The following is a 27369-nucleotide window of genomic DNA, read 5'->3' on the forward strand; positions in this document are numbered from 1 at the left end:
GCAATGAAGCAATTAAGTTTGTGATGATAAAGATCTAGAAGAGCTGTGCGAGATGTCTAAGAGTCTGCAAATAAATGTACTTTTCAGAGTATTGTTTATTTTTAATGTTTTTCAAATTTATAGTTGCATTTATTCATAACAAAGAAAATAAAGACCAAGAGCAGGAAGAAGTGGTTTGGTGTTGAATATATTGGCTAGAGAAAACTGTCATGGAACTGCCAACCATGCCACTTTCACTTGCTGCATCTGCTCAGATATGATTCAAAAGCCGACTCACCCGTGCCGATCGAAACCAAGCCCATGTATTTCCTTGTTTCTAACTATGATCCATGTTATCCTTACAGTATTCCCTCCCACACTTTTCTGCCATTAAATAATCCAACAAATTATTAAATATCCTGTCATTGATGCAATTCCATGAATTTAACATTATTCCTCACCACTCAGTATCTTGTAGAACAAGACGAATGTACCAAATAGCATTGATATCGTAACCACTTGTAAAAGTCTGTAGACTGAAGTCATGTGATACCACGGCCACCCATAACCTTTTTAAGTGTCCAGTTGTTCAGCTTGTTGGGCTAACAATCCAAAGGTTTGCATCTTCAAAGATTCTCACAAAAACAAACAAACTGGTTGTCTGTGACGGATCGTCTTCACAGGAAGTTCTTGTACTGAATTCTCAAGGTGCTCCTTAAGTGGTACATTATAATTAGTTGCTCTTATATGATATATGTACGGCAATACCTTTGAGTATCTTAAATTGCCTCAAATATATCAAACATACAGTTTGGGACATGGGTTCAGTCATCGTCAACGCCTTTCATGAAATTTGAACAAACAGACAGTTCATTTCTGACCATCATAATGATTGCAACCTTGCAGACTACTTCTTTCACAGTTCTGTATAATAAAAAACCCAACATCTACCACAAACACATACAAATTTATTGCAATATTCGTTCATGATAAAAAAAAATTGATTAAAAAAGCCTACGTGTTACAGTTTTCCTATAGTGAAAGGCATGTACTGCTACACAACATGGTACATTCGGGTCTCAAAGCAAAGGTATGAATGCTGGTACTTGCATGAACAAAAGTGAACACAATGACATATTGTAAACAGACTAAGTGTGAATTAAGAGAATTAGAAAGCCATATTAACATCCAATTGTTTCTTTAACAAAACACAGTTGAGCCAGTATAAATTTCAAACATTACAAGGCCTCATGTGCAAGAACATTTGAGCATGTGCAAATTCAAATTCAATATTTTATTTTGACTTTAATGATAGATTAAGATTGTTACAATAGTAATAAATAATCAAGATATCACACTAAAAATGAGTTTAAAAAGTATATTCAGTATAATGAATCATATCAAAATGCATTCAGATTAAATACATTAAAAATATTTTTGTATTATATGCTATGTGATTTATGAACAATAGGCAGTGATCTTTGTATACCATTAGTAATACATTATGTTAAAAACAAGCTTCTGAAAAATGTCATCATTAAAACATTTAGAAATAGGCACAACTGATCACCAGGTAGCCAGGTTTACAAATTCAACCAAAGTAGAATACAGCAATAAACATAAGTGGTTTTACAGATGATCAAAATTTAAAAGTCCTATCTGAATGCTGCTTGCAATCATACAACAGAATGAAAACAATTTGTTGCATTTATCTACTACGATGAGATGAGCACAAAACATTATCCCCTTCCAAAGTAAATGACAACACAATCTAAGTACCTAACATGCAAACACTACATTGCACTAACAAAGGAGCAGCATGGCTTGAAATGGTGCTTCTTTGACTGTCACAAGCAGGAGACAAACATCATACTAGACATCACAAGACGATGGGTATGCCGTATACAAGATACAGCAAGAGATGACTCTTTCAAACGCTATCCTCCTGTCATGTTGTGGAAGTTTGTGGCCCGTCTTGCCTGCCTCCCTATGAATCACTATGTTACTGAACAGTAACAATATCTCAATTTGTAACTGTCATTGCTCCAATCCCGGCGTCTACTTGTTTGATGACTGCTTGATCACCTGAGTCTGTTAGATTCTGGTCCACCAAATGTTTGCTCCCTTCCCTAGGCTGAAATCACACAAAATGGTTAAAATCCTAATGTGCCATAAATAGTATACATTTGGTTATGATATTTTGAAATAAAAATATTCCCCCCACCAAAGGCTCACATAGCTCACCTGGTACATAAATGAAAATGATGACTTCACGCTCAGGTCCTGAACTAATTAACACAGAGGCCAAGTTTGTTCCAATGTTTAAGAATATAAGCATGATCAAAACGCAAAGGGTAAAAAAACAAGGTCAATCTAAAACATATCATTCACACCTGAACAATGTTAAATCACATTACTAACAAGCATGAAATACTCACATCCCCCGCCAATATGACATGTCGGGTGTGTGCAATGCATTAGCGCCTGTGAACTATGTTCACTGGGCCTTTTTGTAAAGAAATATAGTACGTTTTTCAAGATCTGCTCCGGAAACGGGGACTACCTCCATTTTGCCATGGAAACTCGAAAAATATTGTTTTTAAACATGCCAAACTATCAAAAGGCACCAGTTCACCACTAGACCTATCTATGTGCCAAGTATGACGAAGAAATACGGTAGGGTTTTCAAGTTCTGCTCCGGAAACGAAGTGTGACGGACTGCACCCATTCCTATATCCCCCTTCCACTTCGTGGCGGGGGAGAATAACATATACCAAATTACATTTCATTTGGAAAGAAACAACACGCACTTTAAGTTCAGCTTAACTGGTCCAGTGGTTTCTTGTGAAATTATGTTTACAGACTTCATTTTGAAAGAACCAGAAAAATGTTGCATTACATGCAAAAACAGAAGCACCTCCATACCTATACGTACTTGAACGTACCCACACGTTCAAACAACAAACATGTATCATGAACCATTTTGAGTAATTTTTGACTTCACCAAAACAGGTGACAGCTAACCTCATCAATATCTATCCATATTCATAATCTTTGATCTCTGAATATCATCAAATGCTGTTCTATGCCTCAACCTACCTAAACACAAAACAGGACATAACTTTCCATGTTTTAATGGCATTACTTCTGGTTTGGAAAGATGCACACCCAATGCAGAACAAATTTTAAACAGAAGGACCAATACTGAAAGCTACCTTATCAACAAAAACAATAACTACTGTTTAAATGATGTGGACATTTGACATGATCCTGACACATGGCAAGGACAGAAGAAAGTGCTTATGTATTAATCATTCTAAAATGTTTCCTATTATTATGAACTCAATGTTATGACATTGGTGACCTTGATCTTCATTGGATGTCACGGAGAACATTCTAATAAAAGTGTCATGGCACTAAAGCTCACCTTGATCTGTAATAAATAAATGTCAAAGAATATAGTCCCAATGATTTGAGCAAAATGTGATCACAAGGAGAATCATACCGTTTATCACAGTCTATAAAGAAAAAACATGTTTAAGGAGACCCCCCAGTACAAGCCTTCAAAATTGATGCTAATTTATATACCCCGTCTATAAAGCGAATCGGAATGAAGAATGTAACCAGCGCATACACAATCTCTACATTTGCAACAAAAACGTGTTTGTCTTTTGTAGAAAAAAATTACATTGTATCCCTTTGTATCGTATTCTGGAAAAACAAACAGATAACAATTAAACTTGGTCAATACAAATTTGAAATTCTTTGGCAAGAAGAGGCTAATTCTTGATTTGTCAGCTTCAAATGACACAGAGCATTCTCCCAGTACCAACGATCTTATTAGTGAGGATTCTGCTTCACTTTCTTTTGTGACCATAGACAATGCTATCGTAGAATTAAAACAATTGGGACAAAGTGCCGGATGTGTAAAGTGGACATTACTGATGCGTTTAACCCTTTGGATGCAAGTTTTTTTTTCTGACGTACATTTACCTGGGATCTGATATAAGTGAATGTTGTGCGAGAATTGCATTCATGCGTCACTGGATCTACGGCTATTAAATTAAGCAGAGATGTAGAATATCAAATTTCCTATCTGATGGTGTAAATTTAACTGCAAATATTAAATCGGTTTGAAAAAAAAGACGCTGCTTAGTGTTGTCGGAGCATTTACTCTGCTTTAAAAAACAGCAAATTTCGCGGCATTTTATCGTACCGATAAAAGTACTGTGCAAAGATATTTTTTTTATTTTGGCAGTGTTACAGAAACTGAGCAAACAAAATACTGCATTATATCTGAATGACAAAAATATACATGTATATCAAATGGATTTATATTCTTATGAATAACATAATACATACAATACAAAAAATACCCTGTTGTAAATGATGAAAACTGATTTTCCTCCGATGTCAAAAGACAGAGGTTACACGCGTACAAAGACAAGGGGGCATAACTCCGCTATACTTAGCACTAGTTAATTGTAACTCGGATCACTTGGTAAGAATTAGCTGTGAATAAGGACAATATATTTTCGTGGTGATTTGTTCACAAGGAACTAAACTATTCCAAAAAAAATTATCGAAATTGAAACTGTTTACGTTTAGGCATAAACAAACCCATAAGAAATGATACAAATCGTACTTCATAAAAGAGGAAGTAAAAGCAAAATAGATGGCCCTATCTAACCTATAAATTAGTCCTAACATTCCAACATTCTCCTGATTGTGCAAGTGTAATTTGACTAATGTTGCACCATTAAGTAGCCTTTTCATCAAATGTTATGAATTACTAAAAAAACTGACACCATTCTATTTGACGTCATGGGCTGGTTTTATGGCATCAACAACGTCGGAGAAGATGACACTGGTATTTTGATTAATATTTATCTCCCCTAATTTTCGTTCATAGTATGGATAATCTGTATGTATAAAGCGGAATTTGACACTTTTTCGATACAACATAAAATGGCTGCTTTTACAATGTAAATAATGTCTTGAATATATAAACAATTCGACAGTTTATCGTGTACCTTAATTGGACAAGACACGCACCTGTTTTGTATCAATTTTATGTAATCCAATACCCAAAAGAATATTTCAAAACAACCAAAATTATATTCAATATTTGACATGTATTGTTCATTATTATGTGATTTATTTTGTCTTAATCTGGTCTCAGAATCATACAATAACAGATGTGAAGAAAGTTCCTTAGCTATAGAACTAAATTATCAGGATAATTGTATAAGGTTCGACCAATGGGGTACATGACACGGTTCATATTTTTAATACTTTTCACAATTCTTGGAGAAATAAAATAAACAATTTAAAATCTTGTAATCACAATATTTAAAAAAGGGTGAACCCATGATACACTGATCATGTTTACTTTCTTTCAAGAAAATTACCAAATATGTACAATGTTTAACGTATCACATCACAACCGGTAACCGACTTATACAAAATGGCGTGTTCACTAACAGTACGCTGGAATTTATGAGTGGACTTTCGTCGATTCAAGGATTGTATTCACATAAATGTGACATGTAAGTAATCAGAAACATTTAGACAATCTGTGTACTGTTATTTGTTGTTATATTTTTCATTGAAGCTAAGTGAAACAGTCAGAAATTCTGATAAATAGTGTTGTCGTTGTGCATGATTTTGCATCAGTCATGGCGTCACTCACGACTGATAGTTTGACTATTTCTGTTGAATTTATCAATTCACTACAATGTTTCTATTTTTAATTCCCTAATTCTTCCTAGGATTCTCTTCCTATGCATATTCTGAAAATGTTGAGCCAACGTATGCAACTAATAGACTAATGGATAGCTCAAAATAGGAGAAAATGCGACACTATGTAAAATCTGAATTTTGCTTTGCTTACATTTCAAACAAGTGCAGTTTTCCATGCACAGCGTTTGTTTTCACACCTAACTTATTTTGCTTGATTTCATCTTGGCACTTTGTATTGCTGACAAAGACCATTTGTCATTTGATTCTAAAATGTATGAGAAATTCACGGATGTATTTACCGCAGCTGAGTTTGACATATGACGCTGGTGTTTCTTGAGCCATTTAATCGATAGACCTGGTAATATTTCGAAGGCATCTTCCGCTGCATCTCCGAAAAAGACTTCAATAATAAGCGTAGAAATATTATGTATTGCACTCAAGAAACTTTAATATCATCGAATTCAGTAACCAAATTTAAACTAACATTTTTTAAGGCCAGACGACTATATAACATATGACCTCGGTTTTCTGGCAGGGGAGAGACTAACACACTTTTTCGTTTTGACGGGATATAGGCCGCGAGTACGATACCACTATTTATTATCTTAGTTAACCCTTTCGCCCCGACTGCCCGATTTATCGGGCAGCATAAACCGTGTCCCAGTACCCGGCTGCCCGAAAAATCGGGCGAGAACTGTCTAAGCCCCACACACGGCTGCCCGATAAATCGGGCGGCGCGAGCGTGTTTACAAAATCGCTCTTTCTACTTCCTTTCTCGTGTGTAATCTCGTTCTAAATATGGAAACGAGATCTACACATGATTGACACGTCATTCTATGGAATTTCCCGTCTTTTTGGCGCGAAAATCGCGGATGTCACCTGTTTTCGCGACAGGTATTTTTCTCGCTTGAATCGTAAATCAAGCGTAATGGCGGCCAACTACGATTCGGATAGCGATCAGATGATTAACAACGACTCTATTGGGAATAATAATGTGTTTGAATTGAATAATTTAAGCGAAGGGGAGAGGGAATTTCGCGAATATTTTGGTGAAGATTTTGACGGTTTCGACGAGGTGTCCCCCCCGCCAACTTTCAAGAATGGGAGTGGCAGAGGGACCACAACAGTGGAGACATGAGGGATTTTGAAGAGGCGACCGGACTCAAGAATATATATATTTACACGGTGAGTGAAGAGTCATGCTATTGATTTTTTCCAACTGTTTTACAATGATTCTGTGTTTGAACAGATTATCAGTGCTACGAATGAGAATGCAGCCAACACGTGAACGAGCGATCACAACAACAACAAAGGTGAGTGGCATGACATATTTGTTTCTTTTTTTTTAAATTTATTTTTCTGATCGCAATCCGAATTGTAGTTTGCCGGTTTGTCGTATGTCCTTATATTTCGCTCAATTTGAATAAAATTTATTTCTATAATCATGTTTGTTCTCTTTTTTTTTACATCTTAACGTAAATTTTAGTAACTGTATAAATTATTTATTTATTAATTGATTTAATAAAGTACTGATTTAATTTATTATGCAGTTGTAAATAGCAGTGTATTGTAAATATGTTATCACAACTTTTATATTTGCAGAACTTGAATTTACGATCTTTCTTTCCTTTTACAATCTTTCCCTCTTCAGATCAATCTGTGATATCTTCCCTGTGATGTCATTCTTATAGTAGCTGTGGTTCAATGTTCAGGTAATGTGATAAATTACTTTTTAAAAACTTAACTACTTGATTTTTGTTTCAAATCCTGAAAAAGAACAAAATAAATCAAATATTTGTTTTTACCTGTGTTAACGAGTTTACCTGCGTTAACAAGTTTACCTGTGTTAACGAGTTTACCTAAGAGGCTGTAGGTGTATCATAAGTAATATGTGACATCAGTATAGAAAACAAAGTCAGTACCAAGAGTTGTAAACTTGTTTATTTGTTTACAGATGTGCATGAAGAGAATTTACCTGTAACACCTGCGATTACCTGTGCCGGCCAAGATGACAAGACCACTGTGTTATGTTTACCTTGTATCTGTGATTTATTTTTGTGATTTGTAATACAATTTGAGCCAAAATTCATTGTCTGTTTTCATTTTTTCAGTGTTTTCAAGTTTTATTTCACTTGTAAACACCTGTAATTAGATAATGACAAAGGTTAGAGACAATAACAACAAAGAATATTAAAGTATACTTAATCCTCTTTACAATGGTATATGATAAATGTATATTAAAAGCAAGTTTCTGGTAGAAAAAGTGCATCAAAAATGATGGTGTGATTTTCCAATAATACTGCCAGGGAGGCCAGTGTACAGGCCTTGTCAGTGTCAGGGACTGCAGGGTTTCAAGGGACATAACTCTGGGGCAGTCTGTGATGAAAGAGTTAAATTATGTCCTTTACCCATCATCACATAAGGTGGGGTAATGACGATATTCAATAGCCCCTCGATGTTTGCTTCGACCATAGTCCATTTATTCTCACCGTTGCGAGTAATATTGTACGAAGTGTTTTTAAGGAGTCTACTAACATAGACATCGCTTAAATCTTCTAGATTACCCGTGAATTTAACTTCTTTCCGCTTGTATACATTGTAAAGCGTATAACTTACCATTGGTACCGGGTTTACCGAATCCTTCCGTGTCTCCGAGATTGGAAAGCGCAATTGTATTACATTGTCTGAGCGTTCCAGGGCCTGATGCATCAACCATTATTTATAATATGGAGTGTTACACTTAAGTATCCTATATGTAGGGGTTGGTGTTTTACATCTAATACAGAAATTTTAAGGTCTGAAATAATACCCCGCTTTAATTTTTCATATTGTAATGGTGAGAAAGATTCCGTTCTACCGCTATTATATTTTTCATTTTTCACTGGAATAGATCTGGGCAGAGTTGAAGGACTTTCTAGTTGAATATTATCAGTCGTGCTTATTTGATCAAGATGGATGCACAACTCTTTATAGGGAACTAAGTCGGGTAATATATATACATTCACTGTTTTGTTGCGTGGAATCTTACTGTCTGCCCAAATCCAAGTGTAATTGCTAAGTTCTCGTCAATAAGTATATCTGTTTCTCCAGTGTATATTTTCACTGTCCCATTCGACTCATTTTGTGTGATACTAATTCCTTTAGGCTTAAAAATTTCATCATTGAGTGAGCATACGCTGTAATACCCATCAGGTATAGTAATGGATTGTCAATACCACCTTTTTCATCTACTATAAACATCTCATTATTTCTTTTCACAGTATTTATATTGGTCCACAGCGGGTAATACGTTACGTCACAGATGGCGACTTTGAGTTGTCCATCCGAGTTATCGATAGCATGAAGCAGTTCAATAGACTGACCATTTGTTATTCCCGGGAGTGTAACATACATATTGAATATACAATGATACTATATCATAACTTAAATATGAAATCAACTTACATTACTAATCAATCGATTATAGTAACTGCCTCTGGGGCTGAGTTTATCGTTAAATTCCCTGATATCTTTGAAAAGTACAGAGTCACGGCAACTAGCGATAAAATGGTACACGATTGGTTTCACAATCCGATACAATTTTGGCAGAATCAGTTAAACTTTGCCATATGGTGTGCCACAACGGGATGTGGCGTATCTCTTTATTCCCAAGGATTTGAACTAAATAAGTCTGTTATATCATTTCACGTGTACTATCAGATTAGACGTATACTTAAAGAAATTAGTGCTCCATTACCACAGGATCGAGCGTGGAATTCCACAAATAATCCGTACAATAGGTCCGCGTATGAGCGTATTTGTAATGAATTTAATGTTTCTACGAGTAAAGATTGGCGCAATAAAGGAGCAAACCATGGTCTAGGTGTTCCGTACAGCGGACAAAGAACTGTTTAAGAAGTCAGTAATGATTTAGTTAAAAAAACTCATCAACCATTCAATCCATTTAAATTCTTACAGATAGACAATCTTTTTGTAAGATTGCATAATCTTAATCATGGCTGGGAACTTTCGAGTAACGATTGGAGAGGTTCTCTTATGAGTTATAAGGGTGGTTTGGCTTATATTGTTACAAAATTTATACAAATGAACGATACCGCAAACGCTTGGAAGGAATTTCTTAATGATAAAACGGAAAATAATTTTACTAACCCAGGAGTGGTAAGATTTAATGAATCATTAAGAACTTATGTATGGGCAATTCTCGGCGCACAATCGCAAACACGAACGTCCATTATTGGTACTGGGACGGCGTTCGATGCACAAAAACAGTTTGTCGCAAACGTGGAGGACGCCATTAATTCACCAGTTGACATACCATCATCTATAAAACGTTTCCAAGATGTATTAAAGTACGCTTAATCCAAAGTGGACTACACTTTAGCGCCGGGATTATACATGTCTCCGAGTAATATGGAACTTAAGATCGGTCAAGTGATAGGCTATAATAATAAAATTGTTATTGCTACCGATCAACAAAAAACAGGTATAAATTCAGATATTAACGTCGAATTAATAACGCAAACAATCACAGGCGAAAAGGGAATAGTCAAGCCGCAAACAACAACTATTGCTCAACCATCTACTAACGCACAAGTGTCACCACATATTGCGGCTAAAATTCAACAACATATCAATGAAAAAACAGCGCTTGTATTAGGTGGAGTCGCGGCTGCTTTACTCATGATTTGGTAAGCAAACTGATTTGGCTAAATAGTTCTTAGCGGATACGTACAGAAGCCCTGCAATTGCTACGATCAGTGCCCACAAGTTTTGACTAAGCCAAGTGGTGGTCTTAGCTAATAAATTCAATAGCCAGGAAACAACACTCCCTATTATACCGGGAAGTGAGGCCGCGGCTTTCTCAGCGAGCTTTCCCAGTGCTGAACCTAATGCTTTTAAATGCTTTTTTATCCACTCTCTTATACCATCCGACGTAGGCGGTGATCCGCTATCAGCTGTACCACCTGTGCCACCGTTTACCGCGAGAGTCAGAGTCGATATAATAAATCCCAACGCGGTTAAAATACTGGCAATGGTTATTCCGTTCTCTGAACAATGTTTTAATTTTATCGGCCATTGTAGTGTCATCGTTGAGGACTTGATCGATAGTTTCTCGAATACGACTGATTTGCGAACGAAGTGCCTTTCTATTACTGGAAGCTGCTTCGAGGCGGGCCGATCTTTCGTCTTCTAAGTTACGCAATCTTTCCGCTACGCTGCGTCTACTGAATTCATTGCCCGCCTGTTCAAGTTTTGTTTTCTCGTAAACTATATGCTTGTCGATTTCGGATATCTTGGCTGTATTATTCATGAGTTCTCCCCGCATTGTTCGCATTGCCTTGTCAAGACCTCGTAATTCCCTAATACTAAAGTCCGAGGATGGTACCTGTAACGTGGAATTATCGTAATAGGTATCTAAGATTTCTCCGAGTCCGTCTGAGGCCACCATCAAGGAAGCTTCCAAATTATCTGTGTTGTTAACAAGTTTATCACGCACAGTCCGAAGAGCCTAAGTAGTCTTCGCGGGAAGTTTTTCTCGTCGGTAGTAGTCCACAAAACCTAATTCATCACGAACAGTGCTGATGCCGTGTTTAGCGGCTATCGTAGACAAGGCTAGGGGCTTACGAGTATGATAATGCATAATCCAGTGCGCCACGCAGTCGCAATATTCCTTTACTATCTATCTCAAACTTTGAATATTCACGAACAATAGGACTAACATCTTTAAAGGTATCGTAATAATCATCAACGGCTGGTTTCAAAAGTTCATCATTTACAGTTGATTGTAAAATTTCATCATTAAGATTCGTAAAGCTGGTTTCATCAGTACCCTCTTCGATTGGATTCTGGTTATCTAAATAATCTAGATCAAAATCAGTCATTTTTATATTAAACATATGGTTATTTCATTTCAATATAACAATGTCTTTGCAATACGGACGCAAGTTAAGCCCACAACGTAGACTTCGAGATCCATTAGGGGTCAAAGCAATTCGTCAGTCTGTAACTATAACTAATAACCCTAGTACCATCGATCACAATCAAACGCTTCTGGTTAGCTTTCCTAATCCAGGCGCACACGATGTGTTAGTTCCCGGAACTGTCCGACTAGCATTTACGATTATTTTGACTTCTACCGACGTTAACAGGTAGCCCGTTCAGAACATAGGTCGTGCTATCGTTAAGAAAATCGCCATTAAAATTAGAGGTAATGAGGTTTTGAGTATCAACGATAGCGATGTATACTATTGTTACAAGGATCTCTGGAGAACGGATAAAGAGAACTTCCAATACCAAGGTATTTGTAGACGGAACACATTGAGACTGCGCGTGGGCGCTGAAAATGGTGATAGTACCATCGTAAAAGATAAGGCCTTTGCCGACGCATTAGGTAACCGATTCTATATTCCCCTAGACTTTGAATTACTAGATTCCCATATGCTTTTTTATCAAGAATCCCTAGGCGATTGGTTAGAATACGAACTCACTTTTAATGACTAAGGTAGAGTAATCAGAGCTGCTGAAGATGCTAGCTATTCCATTGACAATATCTCGCTGGAGTACGATGTGATAACGGATCCCGAATTAGCCAGACAACTTCGTAACCATTATACAGGAAGTTTAGCCATTTTGTACGATCGCGTGCTGCGACACCGAAAGATCACGAGGGACAAAAAAGATACGATGTGGAATATCAATCTAAACGTCCCCACGATGACGTTGAAGGGTATTTTAATGTTGTTCAAGGACCCCTCCGATGCATTTAAAAGAAATACCGAGAAGTTCTACAATCCCAAGATTACAAAAGTAGAATTGACTATCGAGGGCGTTCCTAATCAACTATATAGCCAAGGAATGCTACCGAATCACCAGTGGGATGAGATTAAAAAACTTCCTTCTATAAAACGAAGCCCGGAAGTTATCGCGGTCGTGAAAGATCTGTCTCTCGGGAGTGTATCGATGGGTGAATACCTCACCACGAAGTACACGCTATGGCTCAACATGTGAACAACGGATGATGACCAACTACACGGCAGTGGGAGGAGAATAGAAAATGCTAGCGAGGGTGTCACCATACATATAACGAAGCTCCAGGAAACGGCTGGTAAATTAAACATATATTTGTACGTGATTATGGATGCGCAACTTAATATACAGAATGGGAGATCTATTAATAATCTTTTACCTAAAGATCCGCACTGCGCTATCATATGCAGGCAAACGGGCTGTGGAAAAACAGCTTTTATTCTAGATATTTTACAAAGTCATTATAGGGACGTTTTCGATCATATTATTATTCTGTGTCTGACTATATGCGTTAATAAAACATACTTATCGAGAGATTGGGTAATGAATGACGACGGGGTACACAGAGTCGATCCAGGCGATCATTTACAAGACTGTTTACGAGTATGTCACGAAAAATACAAAGGAGCATCAACCCTTTTCGTAATAGACGACTGCAGCGCGAGTAAAGAACTCACAAAAAAGAAAGATATGCTTTCGTAGTTGTCATTCTCCGGACGGCATACTCAACATAGCGTTTGGGTACTTACTCAAAATTACAACTCTGTCCTGAATGATCTCAGAGAGCAGACCAAATGGGTAGCACTCTTTCATTGCAAAGATCGAGATTCATTCGAGGAATGTCTACGCGAAAATGATGTCATTTATACCAAGCTTGAACGAGAAAAAGTCAGAAAACTGTTATCGGCAACGAAGCACTGTAAACTCGTATTAAAAACCGATCAACCAGCTGCTTATGCAATTGCTTAGCAAAATGTAGCAAAAATGTGGCAAAATTATAGCAAAGTGTAGCAAATATAGCAAATTAGAAGAAAATATAGCAAAATTATAGCAAATATAGCAAAATTATAGCAAAAATACGATAAATTGAACATTAGCGGTTAATATGACATAATGTGGTTCGAAATCATCATTCTTTCGAAACAGTTCATTATTACAGGTTGTATGGGATATGCCATATTATATTATGTTAGACTTAAATATCTCCTTAGGTATTACACTATGGAATGCGACGAACTCATCGAACAAATGCTCAAAGAATCTGATGCAGATCAACAAGTTACAGATAAATCTTTAGATAAACATAGAGAAAGACTCGCGGCTTTGGTAGCCGGTGGAAAATGTTCCCAATATTTGGGAGAAAATTATACCATCGAAAAAATTGATAACATGACCGACGAAGAAATTAAAAAACTGTACGCGCGTTACGAGTCTAGACTGGGAGCTACCATGACTAAAACGATAGAGTCGGCTATATTACAACTATACACAGTTGTAGCTAGTATGTTTCTCCCTATCCCGGCAGAACATCGCATGAATCTCTAGCGAAAGACCCATTCATTGAACACGCTATAAGCTCAGTGAGCTGTGAGTTTTATCATAGATTCGGAATGTTCTTAGCTCCGCTCACCACAGCTTTAATAACGGCTAGGTATTGTCAGTTTAAACATACGTGCCCACTTAATAACAATGGAGACTCAAGTGACACCACAACAGATTGTGAACCAAACTGCACAACCCCAACAGATTGCGGAACGAGTGAATGAGGAACCACCACATGTGAATGAGAAAACACAACATGTGAATGAGAAAATACTAAAAGCCAGAGTGACAAAGAATCCTTTGAAAATAGCTGCAGGAAGAAAGGGAGGACTTGCGAGGAAAGCGAAATTAATAAATAATTCAAATATTAATCTGATTAAAACATGGGCACTAGTAGGAGTTGCTGGTATAGCGGTTGTATGGTTCTTTTATAAGACCGGAGAAGAGAAAACGTCACCCCCAATGCAACAACAAGTTCAATTAGAGGTTAGCCCCCACATAATGCTATAAGAAGCATGACTACTCCAGTTACAGACGGTAAAATGTTGGTAAACGCGACGTATCATTCAGCGGTGGTCACCGGCTTGGCCATTGGCTATGCCCGTATAGCTAAAATGATTACTAAAGCCACACCTCCCAAGCCAGATTTTAATGGATTTGATATAGGTATGATGATTCTGGATATTGGATTGGCTATGGCAACGAAGGATATGCTCATCAAACAAAAACTTATCCTGGAAGACATAATGAAGTAATTAATTAAACATTTGAATATTTTATATTATTAAACATTTGAATATTTTATATTATTAAACATTTGAATATTTTATATTCATATACTATGGCAACAATTGCGATGATGGTCGGTGGAGCTATTGTTAATGCTCTAGCTTTTTCGGGGAGGAATTTTTTATTTTCTAGTATGAGGGAATCAAACGCTAGAGAAGTTGAAGAGGAGCGTAAACGACATAACAATGCTTTAGAACAACTCGATGCAGCTCAGTCACAATATACGCAGCAGAGAATGAAGAGATTAGACTTTATTCATGAAGAAATGCGTAAGGAAGGACATTAAATTCAAACGTTTAAGGATGTCGAATCTGCCATGCACGAATACTTCCTCGTTTATGGGAAAAAACTTGACCCAATACCGAGACCAACAATGAGTCAGTTTTATACACCGTCAGAGGCTCAAAAGAATCGCGAGGTCACATTTGTGATAATGGGGTTAGCTGCTGTATTGATTTTCAGCTATACCATGACCTAGTTAGCTAATCTATAAATAGCGTTGGCTGACTGCCTAATCAATATTGTAGATGTGATTTGCATTTAGACAAATGATATGATAGATGTATAAACCATGAATCATTGCAGATTTACACTCATGGGTAAAAAACTATGTAACCGACGCTGTGTTGAAATTTACTGCGGCATACACAATTATTACATCAGGCGCGGAAACAAACTATATGTGTTCTGCATGCCGGATAGGGGTCAAAGGTCGTTATTGTTTATGTAAGGAACACGGTGCTGATAGGGTCAGGAATCAGATTATTTATGCTAGGAAGAGAGATTACATCAATGAGAGGAATAGGTTGGGGAGAATACGTATTTAGATATATGAAAAACAACCAATTAGACATTTGTCTCACTTTGCATATACCATTCAACCACAATGGTTTTTGTCAGAGAGTTGAAGGCTATGGCAAAGCAACGTGGTCTACGTGGATATTCTCGAATGAGAAAAGCTGAATTGATTACCTTACTCAGTTTGGAATACAACAAACCCCAGACTGTTAGAGAACTCAAAGCTCGAGCGAGAAACAGTGGGCTGAGAGGTTATTCTCGAATGAGAAGAGCTGAATTGATCGCTTTACTAGATAATAATGATAATAATGTTGAGGATAAACAACAAGAATTAATATTTGTACCCACATCCGCCGGCGTTGGTAAATATCTAAGAGGTTGGAAGATGGATATTAATTCCAACATGGATGTTAACGATATTAAGCCCATCATATCGAGTAAAATTAACGAGGAGTTAGATGATTTAAATAGTATAAAATACCAGCTGACGATTAAAATGTTATTGAGTAAAAGTAACGCAGATGATAGCACCGAATATACCGAACCATATTTCCGAAGCAATCAAGAAGTTATAACAGAATCCGATACTATAAACGCATCATTAGATACATCAATTCAGAGGATACAGGAAACTTTAGAACGTTGGACTAATAGAAGTTCAGGTTGGGGTGTGGATAAAATCGATAGTTTATATTTAGATATAGCGAATTATATGCCCTTCAAAGGTGGATCTTATATAGATTTACCCCCGTATTATAAGAAGAAAAAAGCCATAATTAACGTAAAAAATAAATCCGATGACTGTTTAAGAATGATGATAAGATCTGCATTGTTCCCCGTAGATTCTAAAATTGCAAATAGACCTTCTAGCCATCCCCAAAACGATGGACTCAACTTCGATGGTATAGACGAACCTACACCAATATCACAAATTGATAAGGTGGAAAAGCAAAATAATTTAGCTATAAATGTTTTCGGACATTCTAAAGGAATTGTTGTACACAGGATAAGCTCCGCTCCGGAACATATCCCCAGAATCAATTCATTTCTGATCGAAAAAGATGGAAAATATCATTATACGTGAATAAACAGTTTAAACAGACTATTATACAATCAAACAAAACATAAAGAAAAGAAATATTTCTGCGAAAGATGCCTGCATGGGTACAGCAGACAAGATCTATTAGAAGCGCATAAAGAAGACTGTAGAGGTGTTGGACAGACCGCTATCAGGATCGATATACCTAAAGAGGGAAAAAATATATTAAAATTTGAACATTATTGTAATCAAATGCCAGTACCGTACGTAATTTACGCCGACTTCGAAGCGCTTATCAAACCCATAGAAAATACCAACCGTAGCAATCAAGATAGAAGTTTTACGTACAAAAATCAAGAACATATTCCTTGTGGGTTTGGATATATAGTTGTAAGGTATGATGGGAAAACAAACCCGCCCATGATTTACAGAGGTCCCGATGCAGTGGGAAAGTTCCTAGAATATCTACAAAATGAAGAGAGAATAATCAGGGAAAAATTATCGTGTAAGGAACCCATGTGTATGACGAGGGATGATTGCAGGGCCTATAAGAAGTCAACGAGTTGTCATGTTTGTAACAAACCCCTGGATGGGGATTCCGTAAGAGATCATTGCCACGTCACGGGTAATTATCGGGGAGCCACGCATAACGAGTGTAACTTGAAACTAAAAATGAATTCTCAAACAATACCCATCCCCGTTGTGTTTCACAACCTTAGGGGATACGATTCACATCTCATTATGCAAGCTATCTCAAAGACCGACGGCGGTTTAAAGTGCATTCCTAATAATATGGAAAAATACATATCGTTCTCGTTGACTAAACCTATACATTATAGGGACAAGGATGGGAAATCTAGAATAAAGCAAAGTAATGGGCTTAGATTCATAGACTCCGTACAGTTTCTGTTATCTTCCCTGGACAATTTAGCTAATGCGAACAATCCCGATGACTTTGCGATAACAAACCAATAAACCGATAAGATAACTTGTCATTTGTTGCTGAGAAAAGGCGTATATCCTTACGAATATATGAGTAGTATAGGTAATGGGGGTTCTGGCTCACTTCCACTGGAGCAGGATTCATATACCTATACTGCTACTACAGAGGGAATTTTTTATGTGTAAATGACTATGCGATTCAATGATAGTCATGAGATTAAACTAAATTGACTCCAGCTCACCACCACCTGGAGTCTATGATATAAATTTTTATAGGTAATGGGGGTTCTGGCTCACTTCCACTGGGGCCGGATTCATATACCTATACTGCTACTACTGGGGGAATTTTTTATGCCAAAATGATTATGCGATTCAACGATAGTCATGAGATTCAGCTCTAGCTCACCAATACCTTGGGCCAATCATTGCTTTAGATGAGTCTAAATGGTAATAAAAATATTCTTCATTATTTTTATCGATAAAGCGATATTCAACATTTTTATTAAGTTCTTCGTTCATTTTACTAGGAGACCAGACTATATAACTACACTCTTCTTGTAAATTGATAAGAAACAATTGATAACCGTATTTGGTTGGTTTGACATCACTGATATAATAAAAACCTTGTGGTAATTCTCTCCATTTAATAGTTTTTTCCATTATTATATATATTTATGTAAGCATTTGTCTAAATGTGATCAAAAGATAGTAAGCAATTTATTTTTAATCTCCAACCAGTTCTTTGGTTTTGGCACGGAATAATTGACGCACTTGTTGCCTCCCTTGTTCTATGAACTTTTTTTTCTCGTCTTCGCTAATACCATTGGTCTTATGAGATTTTGATCGAATCTCCTGCTTCATTTCGTTGTATTTGGTGAGTTCCGACAACACTAAACGAAACTCCTCCTCGGATATCTTACAATCGGCCATTGCTGTCGAAATATGATCCTCAATGCTGTTCAACTTTGCTTCGGCGAGTATCCGAATACTATCGTGTTTTAATGCTTTCTTTTGTAACCTACATGAAATGAATTTTATCGCTATTCCTGCCAGTCCCGAGACTCCAGCGGTTATTTCCATGCCGAGCACGATAGGCGCGGCGATTATAGTTGATAGTAAACCGACACCGGCTACACCGAGTCCCATGCCAGCCACTACAAGAGCGGTGTCAACTCCGTCCAGAGCATTCACGGCTCTGCGATACTTTTTATACAATCCAAGTCTCAACTCCCTATCCTTTTCTATTTGATGTTTTATGTCGCTTATTTGATGTAATTGAAATCCATCAACAGTTTCCATCTTTTCATCGAGCGCTGGATATAAACTCATAGTGTATATTACGAATATATAATAGTCTTTAATTGGTCTTGCTTAAATGTTTTGAGAGTATACATCAACCTTATCAAATGTATATTATACGGCAAGAATATCTTAGAAAGAGAAATTCTGTCACTTTTAATAATTTGAACCCCCTCGAGGGTTGTAACGGGTGATGCTCCAACATGAATAATACTGCAACGTTGACGCTCGTGTTTCTTGAGCCATTTAATCGATAGACCTGGTAATATTTCGAAGGCATCTACCGGTGCATCTCCGAACAAGACTTCAATAATAAGCGTAGAAATATTAGGTATTGCACTCAAGTTAACTTTAATATCATCGAATTCTGTAACCAAATTTAAACTAACATTTTGGATTGCCGGACGACTATATAACATATGACCTGGTTTTTCTGGCAGGGGAGTGACTAACACACTTTTTCGTTTTGACGGGATATAGGCCGCGAGTACGATGCCACTATTTATTATCTTAGTTAAATTATGTCCCTTACCCATCATCGCATAAGGTGGGGTAATGGCGATATTCAGCAGCCACTTGATGTTTGCTTCGACCATAGTCCATTTATTCTCACTGTTGTAAATAATATTGTACGGAGTGGTTTTAAGGAGTCTACTAACGTCGACATCGCTTAAATCTTCTAGATTACCCGTGAATGTAACTTCTTTCCGCTTGTATACATTATCGTGTAAGTGTAAAGCGTATAACTTACCATTGGTACCGGGTTTACCGAATCCTTCCGTGTCTCCGAGATCGGAAAGCGCAATTGTATTACATTGTCTTATCGTTCCAGGGCCTGATGCATCAACCATTATTTATAATATGGAGTGTTACACTTAAGTATCCTATATGTACAGGTTGGTGTTTTACATCTAATACAGAAATTTTAAGGTCTGAAATAATACCCCGCTTTAATTTTTTATATTGTAATAACGAGAAAGATTCCGTTCTACCGCTATTGTATTTTTCATCTTTCACTGGAACACTTCTGAGTAGAGTTGAAGGACTTTCTTGTTGAATATTATCCGTTGTACTGATTTGATCAAGATGGATACACAACTCTTTATAGGGAACTAAATTCGGTAAATTGAGTCCCTGATCTGATGTCTTGAGTACTGTTATTTCTCCTCTCCATCCAAGTGTGTATGCTAAGTTCCTGTAAAGCTTTACATCCTTTTTTCCAGCATTTAAAATCAGTAACCCATTTGACTCATTTTGTGTGAGACTAATTCCATTAGGCTTAAAAAATTCATCATTGAGTGAGCATACGCTGTAATATCCATCAGGTATAATGTATTTTTGACCATTTATTTCTGTCTCATTATTATTTTTCGTAGCATTTATATTGGTCCACCGTGGGTAATACGTTACATCGCATAGAGCGACTTCGAGTTGTCCATCCGAGTTATCGATAGTACGAAGCAGTTGAATAGACTGACCATTTGTTATTCCCAGGAGTGTAACGTACACATCAAATATACAATGATACTATATCATAACTTAAATATGGAATCAACCATTATTTATAATATGGAGTGTTACACTTAAGTATCCTATATGTACAGGTTGATGTTTTACATCTAATACAGAAATTTTGAGGTCTGAAATAATACCACGCTTCAATTTTTTATATTGTAATAACGAGAAAGATTCTGTTCTACCGATATTGTATTTTTTCATCTTTCACTGGAATAGATCTGAGCAGAGTTGAAGGACTTTCTAGTTGAATATTATCCGTCGTGCTTATTTGATCAAGATGAATGAACAAATCTGTATAGGGAACTAAATCAGGTACGTTATTCGTTGCAATCACTGTTGAGCCGTGTTGTAATGTTATTGCCCGATTCAATCCAAGTGTAATTGCTAAGTTCTCACCAATAAGTATATTTGTGTTTCCATTGATGATTTTCACTGTCCCAGTCGCCTCATTTTGTGTGATACTAATTTTAATAGTATTAAAAAATTTCTCATTAGACTTAAAATATTCATCATTGAGTGAGCTTACGCTGTAATACCCATCAGGTATAGTAATAATTCTATTAATTCTATTTTGGTCATCTATTACAAATATCTCATTATTTCCTCTCGCAGCACTTATATTGGTCCACCGCGGGTAATACGTTACATCACATAGAGCTACTTCGAGTTGTCCATCCGAGCTATCGATTGTATGAAGCAGTTCAATAGACTGGCCATTTGTTATTCCCGGGAGTGTAACATACATATTAAATATACAATGATACTATATCATAACTTAAATATGAAATCGAGATACATTACTAATCAATCGATTATAGTAACTGCCTCTGGTGCTGAATTTTTAGTTAAATTCCCTGATATCTTTGAAAAGTACAGGGTCACGGCAACTAGCGATAAAATGGTGCACGATTGGTTTCACAATCCGATGCAATTTTGGCAGAATCAGTTAAACTTTGCCGTATGGTGTGCCACAACGGGATGTGGCGTATCTCTTTACGCTCCAGGATTTGAACTGAATAAGTCTGTTATAACATTTCACGTGTATTATCAGATTAGACGTATACTTAAAGAAATTAATGCTCCATTACTGCAGGATCGAGCATGGAATTCCACAAATAATAATTATGATAGGTCCGCGTATGAGCGTTTTTGTCAGGAATTTAATGTTTCTACGAGTAAAGATTGGCGTATTAAAGGAGCAAACCATGGTCTAGGTGTACCTTACACAGAGGAAAAAATATCCGTCAAAGCAGAAAGCGATTATGTATATAAAGTACTTAATAAACTTCCAGTTAATTTTGGTAAGTTGTATAGCACCAGCAAACTTTACGCAAGAATATATGATCATTGGCATAAAACCGGTGATTGGTATAAAGGCTGGGAACTTTATAGTAACAATTGGAGAGGAGATATTATGAGTTTTAAGAGTGGTTTAATTTATATTTTTACAAAATTTGTAAAAATGAACGATACCGAAAACGCTTGGAATGATAAAACGGAAAATAATTTTACTAACCCAGGATTTGTAAGAGTTAATGAATCGATAAGAACTTATGTATGGGCAATTCTCGGAGCGCAATCGCAAACACGAACGTCCATTATCGGTTCTGGGACGGCGCTCGATGCGCAAAAACAGTTTGTCTCAAACGTGGAGGACGCCATTAATTCACCAGTTGACATACCATCGTCTATAAAGCGTTTTCAAGATGCATTACAGTATGCTCAATCCAAAGTGGACTTTGTTTTATGCGCCGGGACTATACATGTCTCCGAGTAATATGGAACTTAAGATCGGTCAAGTGATCGGTTATAATAATAAAATTGTTATCGCTACCGATCAACAAAAACCAGGTATAAATTCAGATATGAACGTCGAATTAATAACGCAAACGATCACGGGCGAAAAGGGAATAGTCAAGCCACAAACACCACATGTTTCACAAACATCTACTGATGCACAAGTGTCACCGCATATTGCGGCTAAAAATCAACAACATATCTATGAAAAAACAGCGCTTGTAGTGGGTGGAGTCTCGGTTGGTTTACTCATGATTTGGTTAAATAGTTCTTAGCGAATACGTACAACAACCCTGAAATTGCTACGATCAACCCCCACAAGTTTTGACTAAGCCAAGTGGTGGTCTTAGCTAATAAATTTAATAGCCAGGAAACAACACTCCCTATTATACCGGGAAGTGAGGCCGCGGCTTTCTTAGCTAGCTTTCCCAGTGCTGAACCTAATGCTTTTAAATGTTTTTTTATCCACTCTTTTATACCGTTTTTATCGTTAGGCGGTGATCCGCCGCTACCACCTGTTAACGAGAGAGTCAAAGTCGATATAATAAATCCCAACGCGGTTAAAATACTGGCAATTGTTATTCCCTGTTCTCTGAACAATGTTTTAATTTTATCGGCCAGTGTAGTATCATTGTTGAGGACTTGATCGATAGTTTCTCGAATACGACTGATTTGCGAACGAAGTGCCTTTCTATTACTGGAAGCTGCTTCGAGGCGGGCCAATCTTTCCTCTTCTAGGTTACGCAATCTTTCCGCTACGCGGCGTCTACTGAATTCATCGCCCGCCTGTTCGAGTTTTGTTTTCTCTTGAGCTATATGTTTGTCGATTTCGGATAGCTTGGCTATATCATTTATCAGTTCTCCCCGCATTGTTCGCATTGCCTTGTCAAGACCTCATAATTCCCTAATACTGAACTCCGATACCTGTATTGTGGAATTATCGTAATAGGTATCTAAGATTTCTCCGAGTCCGTCCGAGGCCACCATCGAGGCTGCTTCCAAATCATCTGTATTAACGAGTTCTTTCCTCATAGTCTGAAGAGCCTTAGTAGTCTTCGCGGAAAGTTTTGGTCGTCGGTAGTAGTCCACAAAACCTAATTCATCACGAACAGTGCCGATGCCGTGTTTAGCAGCTATCGTAGACAAGGCTAGGGGCTTACGAGTACGAGAATGCATAAGATCAATATCCGGAGCGCCACGCAGTCGCAATATTCCTTTACTATCTATCTCAAACTTTGAATATTCACGAACAATAGGACTATCATCTTTAAAGGAATCGTAATAATCATTGACGGTTGATTGTAAAATTTCATCGTTAAGATTCGTGCCACCAAAGTTGGTTTCATCAGTATCTTCGATTGGATTCTGGTTATCAAAGTCATCAAAGGTACTTAGATCAAAGTCATTATGTTCAAAATTAGCCATTTTTTTATTAAACATAGGGTACATGTTTTCAATATAACAATGTCTTCGCAATACTGACGCAAGTTAAACCCACAACGTAGACTTTGAGATCCATTAGGGGTCAAGGCAATTCTTCAGTCTGTTACTATAACTAATAACCCTAGTACCATCGATCAGAATCAAACGCTTCTGGTTCGCTTTCCTAATCTCGGCGCACACGATGTGTTAGTTCCGGGAACTGTCCGACTAACATTTACGATTATTTTGACTTCTACCGACATTAACAGGGAGCCCGTTCAGAACTTAGGTCGTGCTATCGTTAAGAAAATCGCCATTAAAATTAGCGGTAATGAGGTTTTGAGTATCGACGATAGCGATGTATACTATTGCTACATGGATCTCTGGAGAACGGATAAAGAGCGGGAAAACTTACAGTACCAAGGTATTTGTAATAAGAAGACATTGAGACTGCGCGTAGATGCTTCTAGTGGTGATGGTACTGTCGTAAAATATCAGGCCGTTGCCGACGCATTAGGTTACAGATTCTATATTCCCCTAGACTTTGAATTACTAGATTCCCATATGCCTTTTTATCAAGCATCCCTAGGCGATAGATTAGAATACGAACTCACTTTTAACGACTACGGTAGAGTAATCAGAGCTGCTGAAGATGCTAGCTATTCCATTGACAATATCTCGCTGGAGTACGATATGATAACGGATCCCGAATTAGCCAGACAAATTCGTAACCAGTATTCGGGAAGTTTAGCCATTTTGTATGATCGCGTGCTGCGACACCGAAATATCACGAGGGACAAAAAAGATACGATGTGGAATATCAATCTAAACGTCCCCACGAGGTCGTTGAAGGGTATTTTAATGTTGTTCGAGGACCCCTCCGATGCATTTAAAAGAAATACCGAGAAGTTCTACAATCCCAAGATTACAAAAGTAGAATTGACTATCGAGGGCGTTCCTAATCAACTATATAGCCAAGGAATGCTAGCGTATCACCAGTGGGATGAGATTAAAAAACTTCCTTCTATAAAACGTTCTCCGGAAGTTAACGCGGTCGTGAAAGATCTGTCTCTCGGGAGTGTATCGATGGGTGAATACCTCACCACGAAGTACGCGCTATGGCTCGACATGCGAACAACGGACGATGACCAACTACACGGCAGTGGGAGGAGAATAGAAAATGCTAGCGAGGGTGTCACCATACAGATAACGAAGCTCCAGGAAACGGTTGGTAAATTAAACATGTATTTGTACGTGATTATGGATGCGCAACTTAATATACAGAATGGGAGATTCGTGCAAGCAATCTATTAATAATCTTTTACCTAAAGATCCGCACTGCGCTATCATATGCAGGCAAACGGGCTGTAGAAAAACAGCTTTTATTCTAGATATTTTACAAAGTCATTATCGGGACGTTTTCGATCATATTATTATTCTGTGTCTGACTATAAGCGTTAATAAAACATACTTATCGAGAGATTGGGTAATGAATGACGACGGGGTACACAGAGTTGATCCAGGCGATCGTTTACAAGACTGTCTCCGAGTATGTCACGAAAAATACAAAGGAGAATCAACCCTTTTCGTAATAGACGACTGCAGCGCGAGTAAAGAACTCACAAAAAAGAAAGATATGCTTTCGTATTTAGCATTCTCCGGAAGGCATACTCAACATAGCGTTTGGGTACTTACTCAAAAATACAACTCTGTCCTGAAAGATCTCAGAGAGCAGACCAAATGGGTAGCGCTGTTTCATTGCAAAGATCGAGATTCATTCGAGGAATGTTTACGCGAAAATGATGTCATTTATACCAAGGTTGAACGTGACAAAGTCAGAAAACTGTTATCGGCAACGAAGCACTGTAAACTCGTATTAAAAACCGATCAACCAGCTGCTTATGCAATTGCTTAGCAAAATATAGTAAAATTATAGCAAAATTGTAGCAAATATAGCAAAATGTAGCAAAAATGTAGCAAATTGAACATTAGCGGTTAATATGACATAAAATGTGGTTCGAAATCATCATTCTTTCGCAACAGTTCATTATTACAGGTTGTATTGGATACGTCATATTATATTATGTTAGGCTGAAATATCTCCTTAGGTATTACATTATGGAATGCGACGAACTCATCGAACAAATGCTCAAAGAATCTGATGTTGATGTAGTTACAGATAAACATAGAGAAAGACTCGCGGCTTTGGTAGCCGGTGGAAAATGTTCCCAATATTTGGGAGAAAATTATACCATCGAAAAAATTGATAACATGACCGACGAAGAAATTAAAAAACTGTACGCGCGTTACGAGTCTAGACTGGGAGCTACAATGACTAAAACTATAGGGTCATCTATATTACAACTATACACAGTTGTAGCTAGTACGTTTCTCCCGATCCCGGCAGAACATCGCATGTATTTATGCGAATCTCTCGAGAAAGACCCATTCATCGAACACGCTATAAGCTCAGTGAGCTGTGAGTTTTATCATAGATTCGGAATGTTCTTAGCTCCACTCACCACAGCTTTAATAACGGCTAGGTATTGTCAATTTAAACATACGTGCCCACTAAATAATATAAATGGAGACACAACAGGTGACACCACAACAGATTGTGAACACGCAACCACAACAGATTGCGGAACAATGTGTGAATGAGGATGCACCACAAGTGAATGAGAAAATACTAAAACCCAGAGTTACTAAGAACCCCAAAAAAATAGCTGCAGGAAGAAAGGGAGGGCTGGCGCGCAAAGCATAATTAATAAATAATTCAAATCCTATTAAAACATGGGCATTAGTAGGAGTTGCTGGTATAGCGGCTGTATGGTTCTTTTATAAGACCGGAGAAGAGAAAACGTCACCCCCTATACAACAACAAGTTCAATTAGAGGTTAGTCCCCATATAATGCTATAAGAAGCATGACTACTCCAGTTACAGACGGTAAAATGTTGGTAAACGCGACGTATCATTCAGCGGTGGTCACCGGCTTGGCCATTGGCTATGCCCGTATGGCTAAAATGATTACTAAAGCCACACCTCCCAAGCTAGATTTTAATGGATTTGATATAGGTATGATGGTTCTGGATATTGGATTAGCAATGGCAACGAAGGATATGCTCATCAAACAAGGACTTATCCCGGAAGACATATTGAAGTAATTAAACATTTGAATATATTATATTCATATAAATATGGCATCAATTGCGATGATGGTCGGTGGAGCTGTTGTTAATGCTCTAGCTTTTTCGGGGAGTAATTATTTATTTTCCAGTATGAGGGAATCAAACGCCAAAGAAGTTGAAGAGGAGCGTAAAAGACATAACGAAGCTTTAGAACAATACCAAGCAGCCCAGTTACAATATACGCAGCAGAGAATGAAGAGATTAGACTTTATTCATGAACAACTGATTAAGGAAGGACATTCAATTCAATCGTTTAAGCATGTTGAATCCGCCATGCACGAATACTACCTCGTTTATGGGAAAAAACTCGACCCAATACCTAGACCAACAATGAGTCAGTTTTATACACTGTCAGAGGCTCAGAAAGACCGAGAGGTCACATTTGTGATTATGGGATTGACTGCTCTATTGATTTTCAGCTATACAATAGCTACTCATAAATAACCACAGCTGTGGCTATGCATGACCTAGTTATAGCGATCTGTAAATAGCATAATCAATATCTC

The 27369-nt window shown here is 37.4% G+C and overlaps 1 protein-coding gene across 4 annotated transcripts in view; it reads right to left on the bottom strand.

The window, feature by feature from the left end:
• Positions 1 to 938: 938 nt before the first annotated feature.
• LOC139468159 (lethal(2) giant larvae protein homolog 1-like) overlaps positions 939 to 27369 on the bottom strand; it is a 206068-nt gene continuing 179637 nt past the window's right edge. For 3 of the 4 annotated variants that reach the window (XM_071249943.1, XM_071249944.1, XM_071249946.1), the window contains one exon: positions 939 to 2113. In XM_071249943.1, the coding sequence (XP_071106044.1) occupies positions 2003 to 2113 (111 nt within the window). In that variant the 3' untranslated portion in view covers positions 939 to 2002. The remainder of the gene's footprint in view (positions 2114 to 27369) is intronic. The other variant, XM_071249945.1, reaches the window with a different exon arrangement.

This window comes from Haliotis cracherodii, unplaced genomic scaffold, assembly GCF_022045235.1.
Source record: "Haliotis cracherodii isolate W230 unplaced genomic scaffold, xgHalCrac1.p SCAF_2, whole genome shotgun sequence".
Taxonomy (NCBI): Eukaryota; Metazoa; Mollusca; class Gastropoda; order Lepetellida; family Haliotidae; genus Haliotis; species Haliotis cracherodii.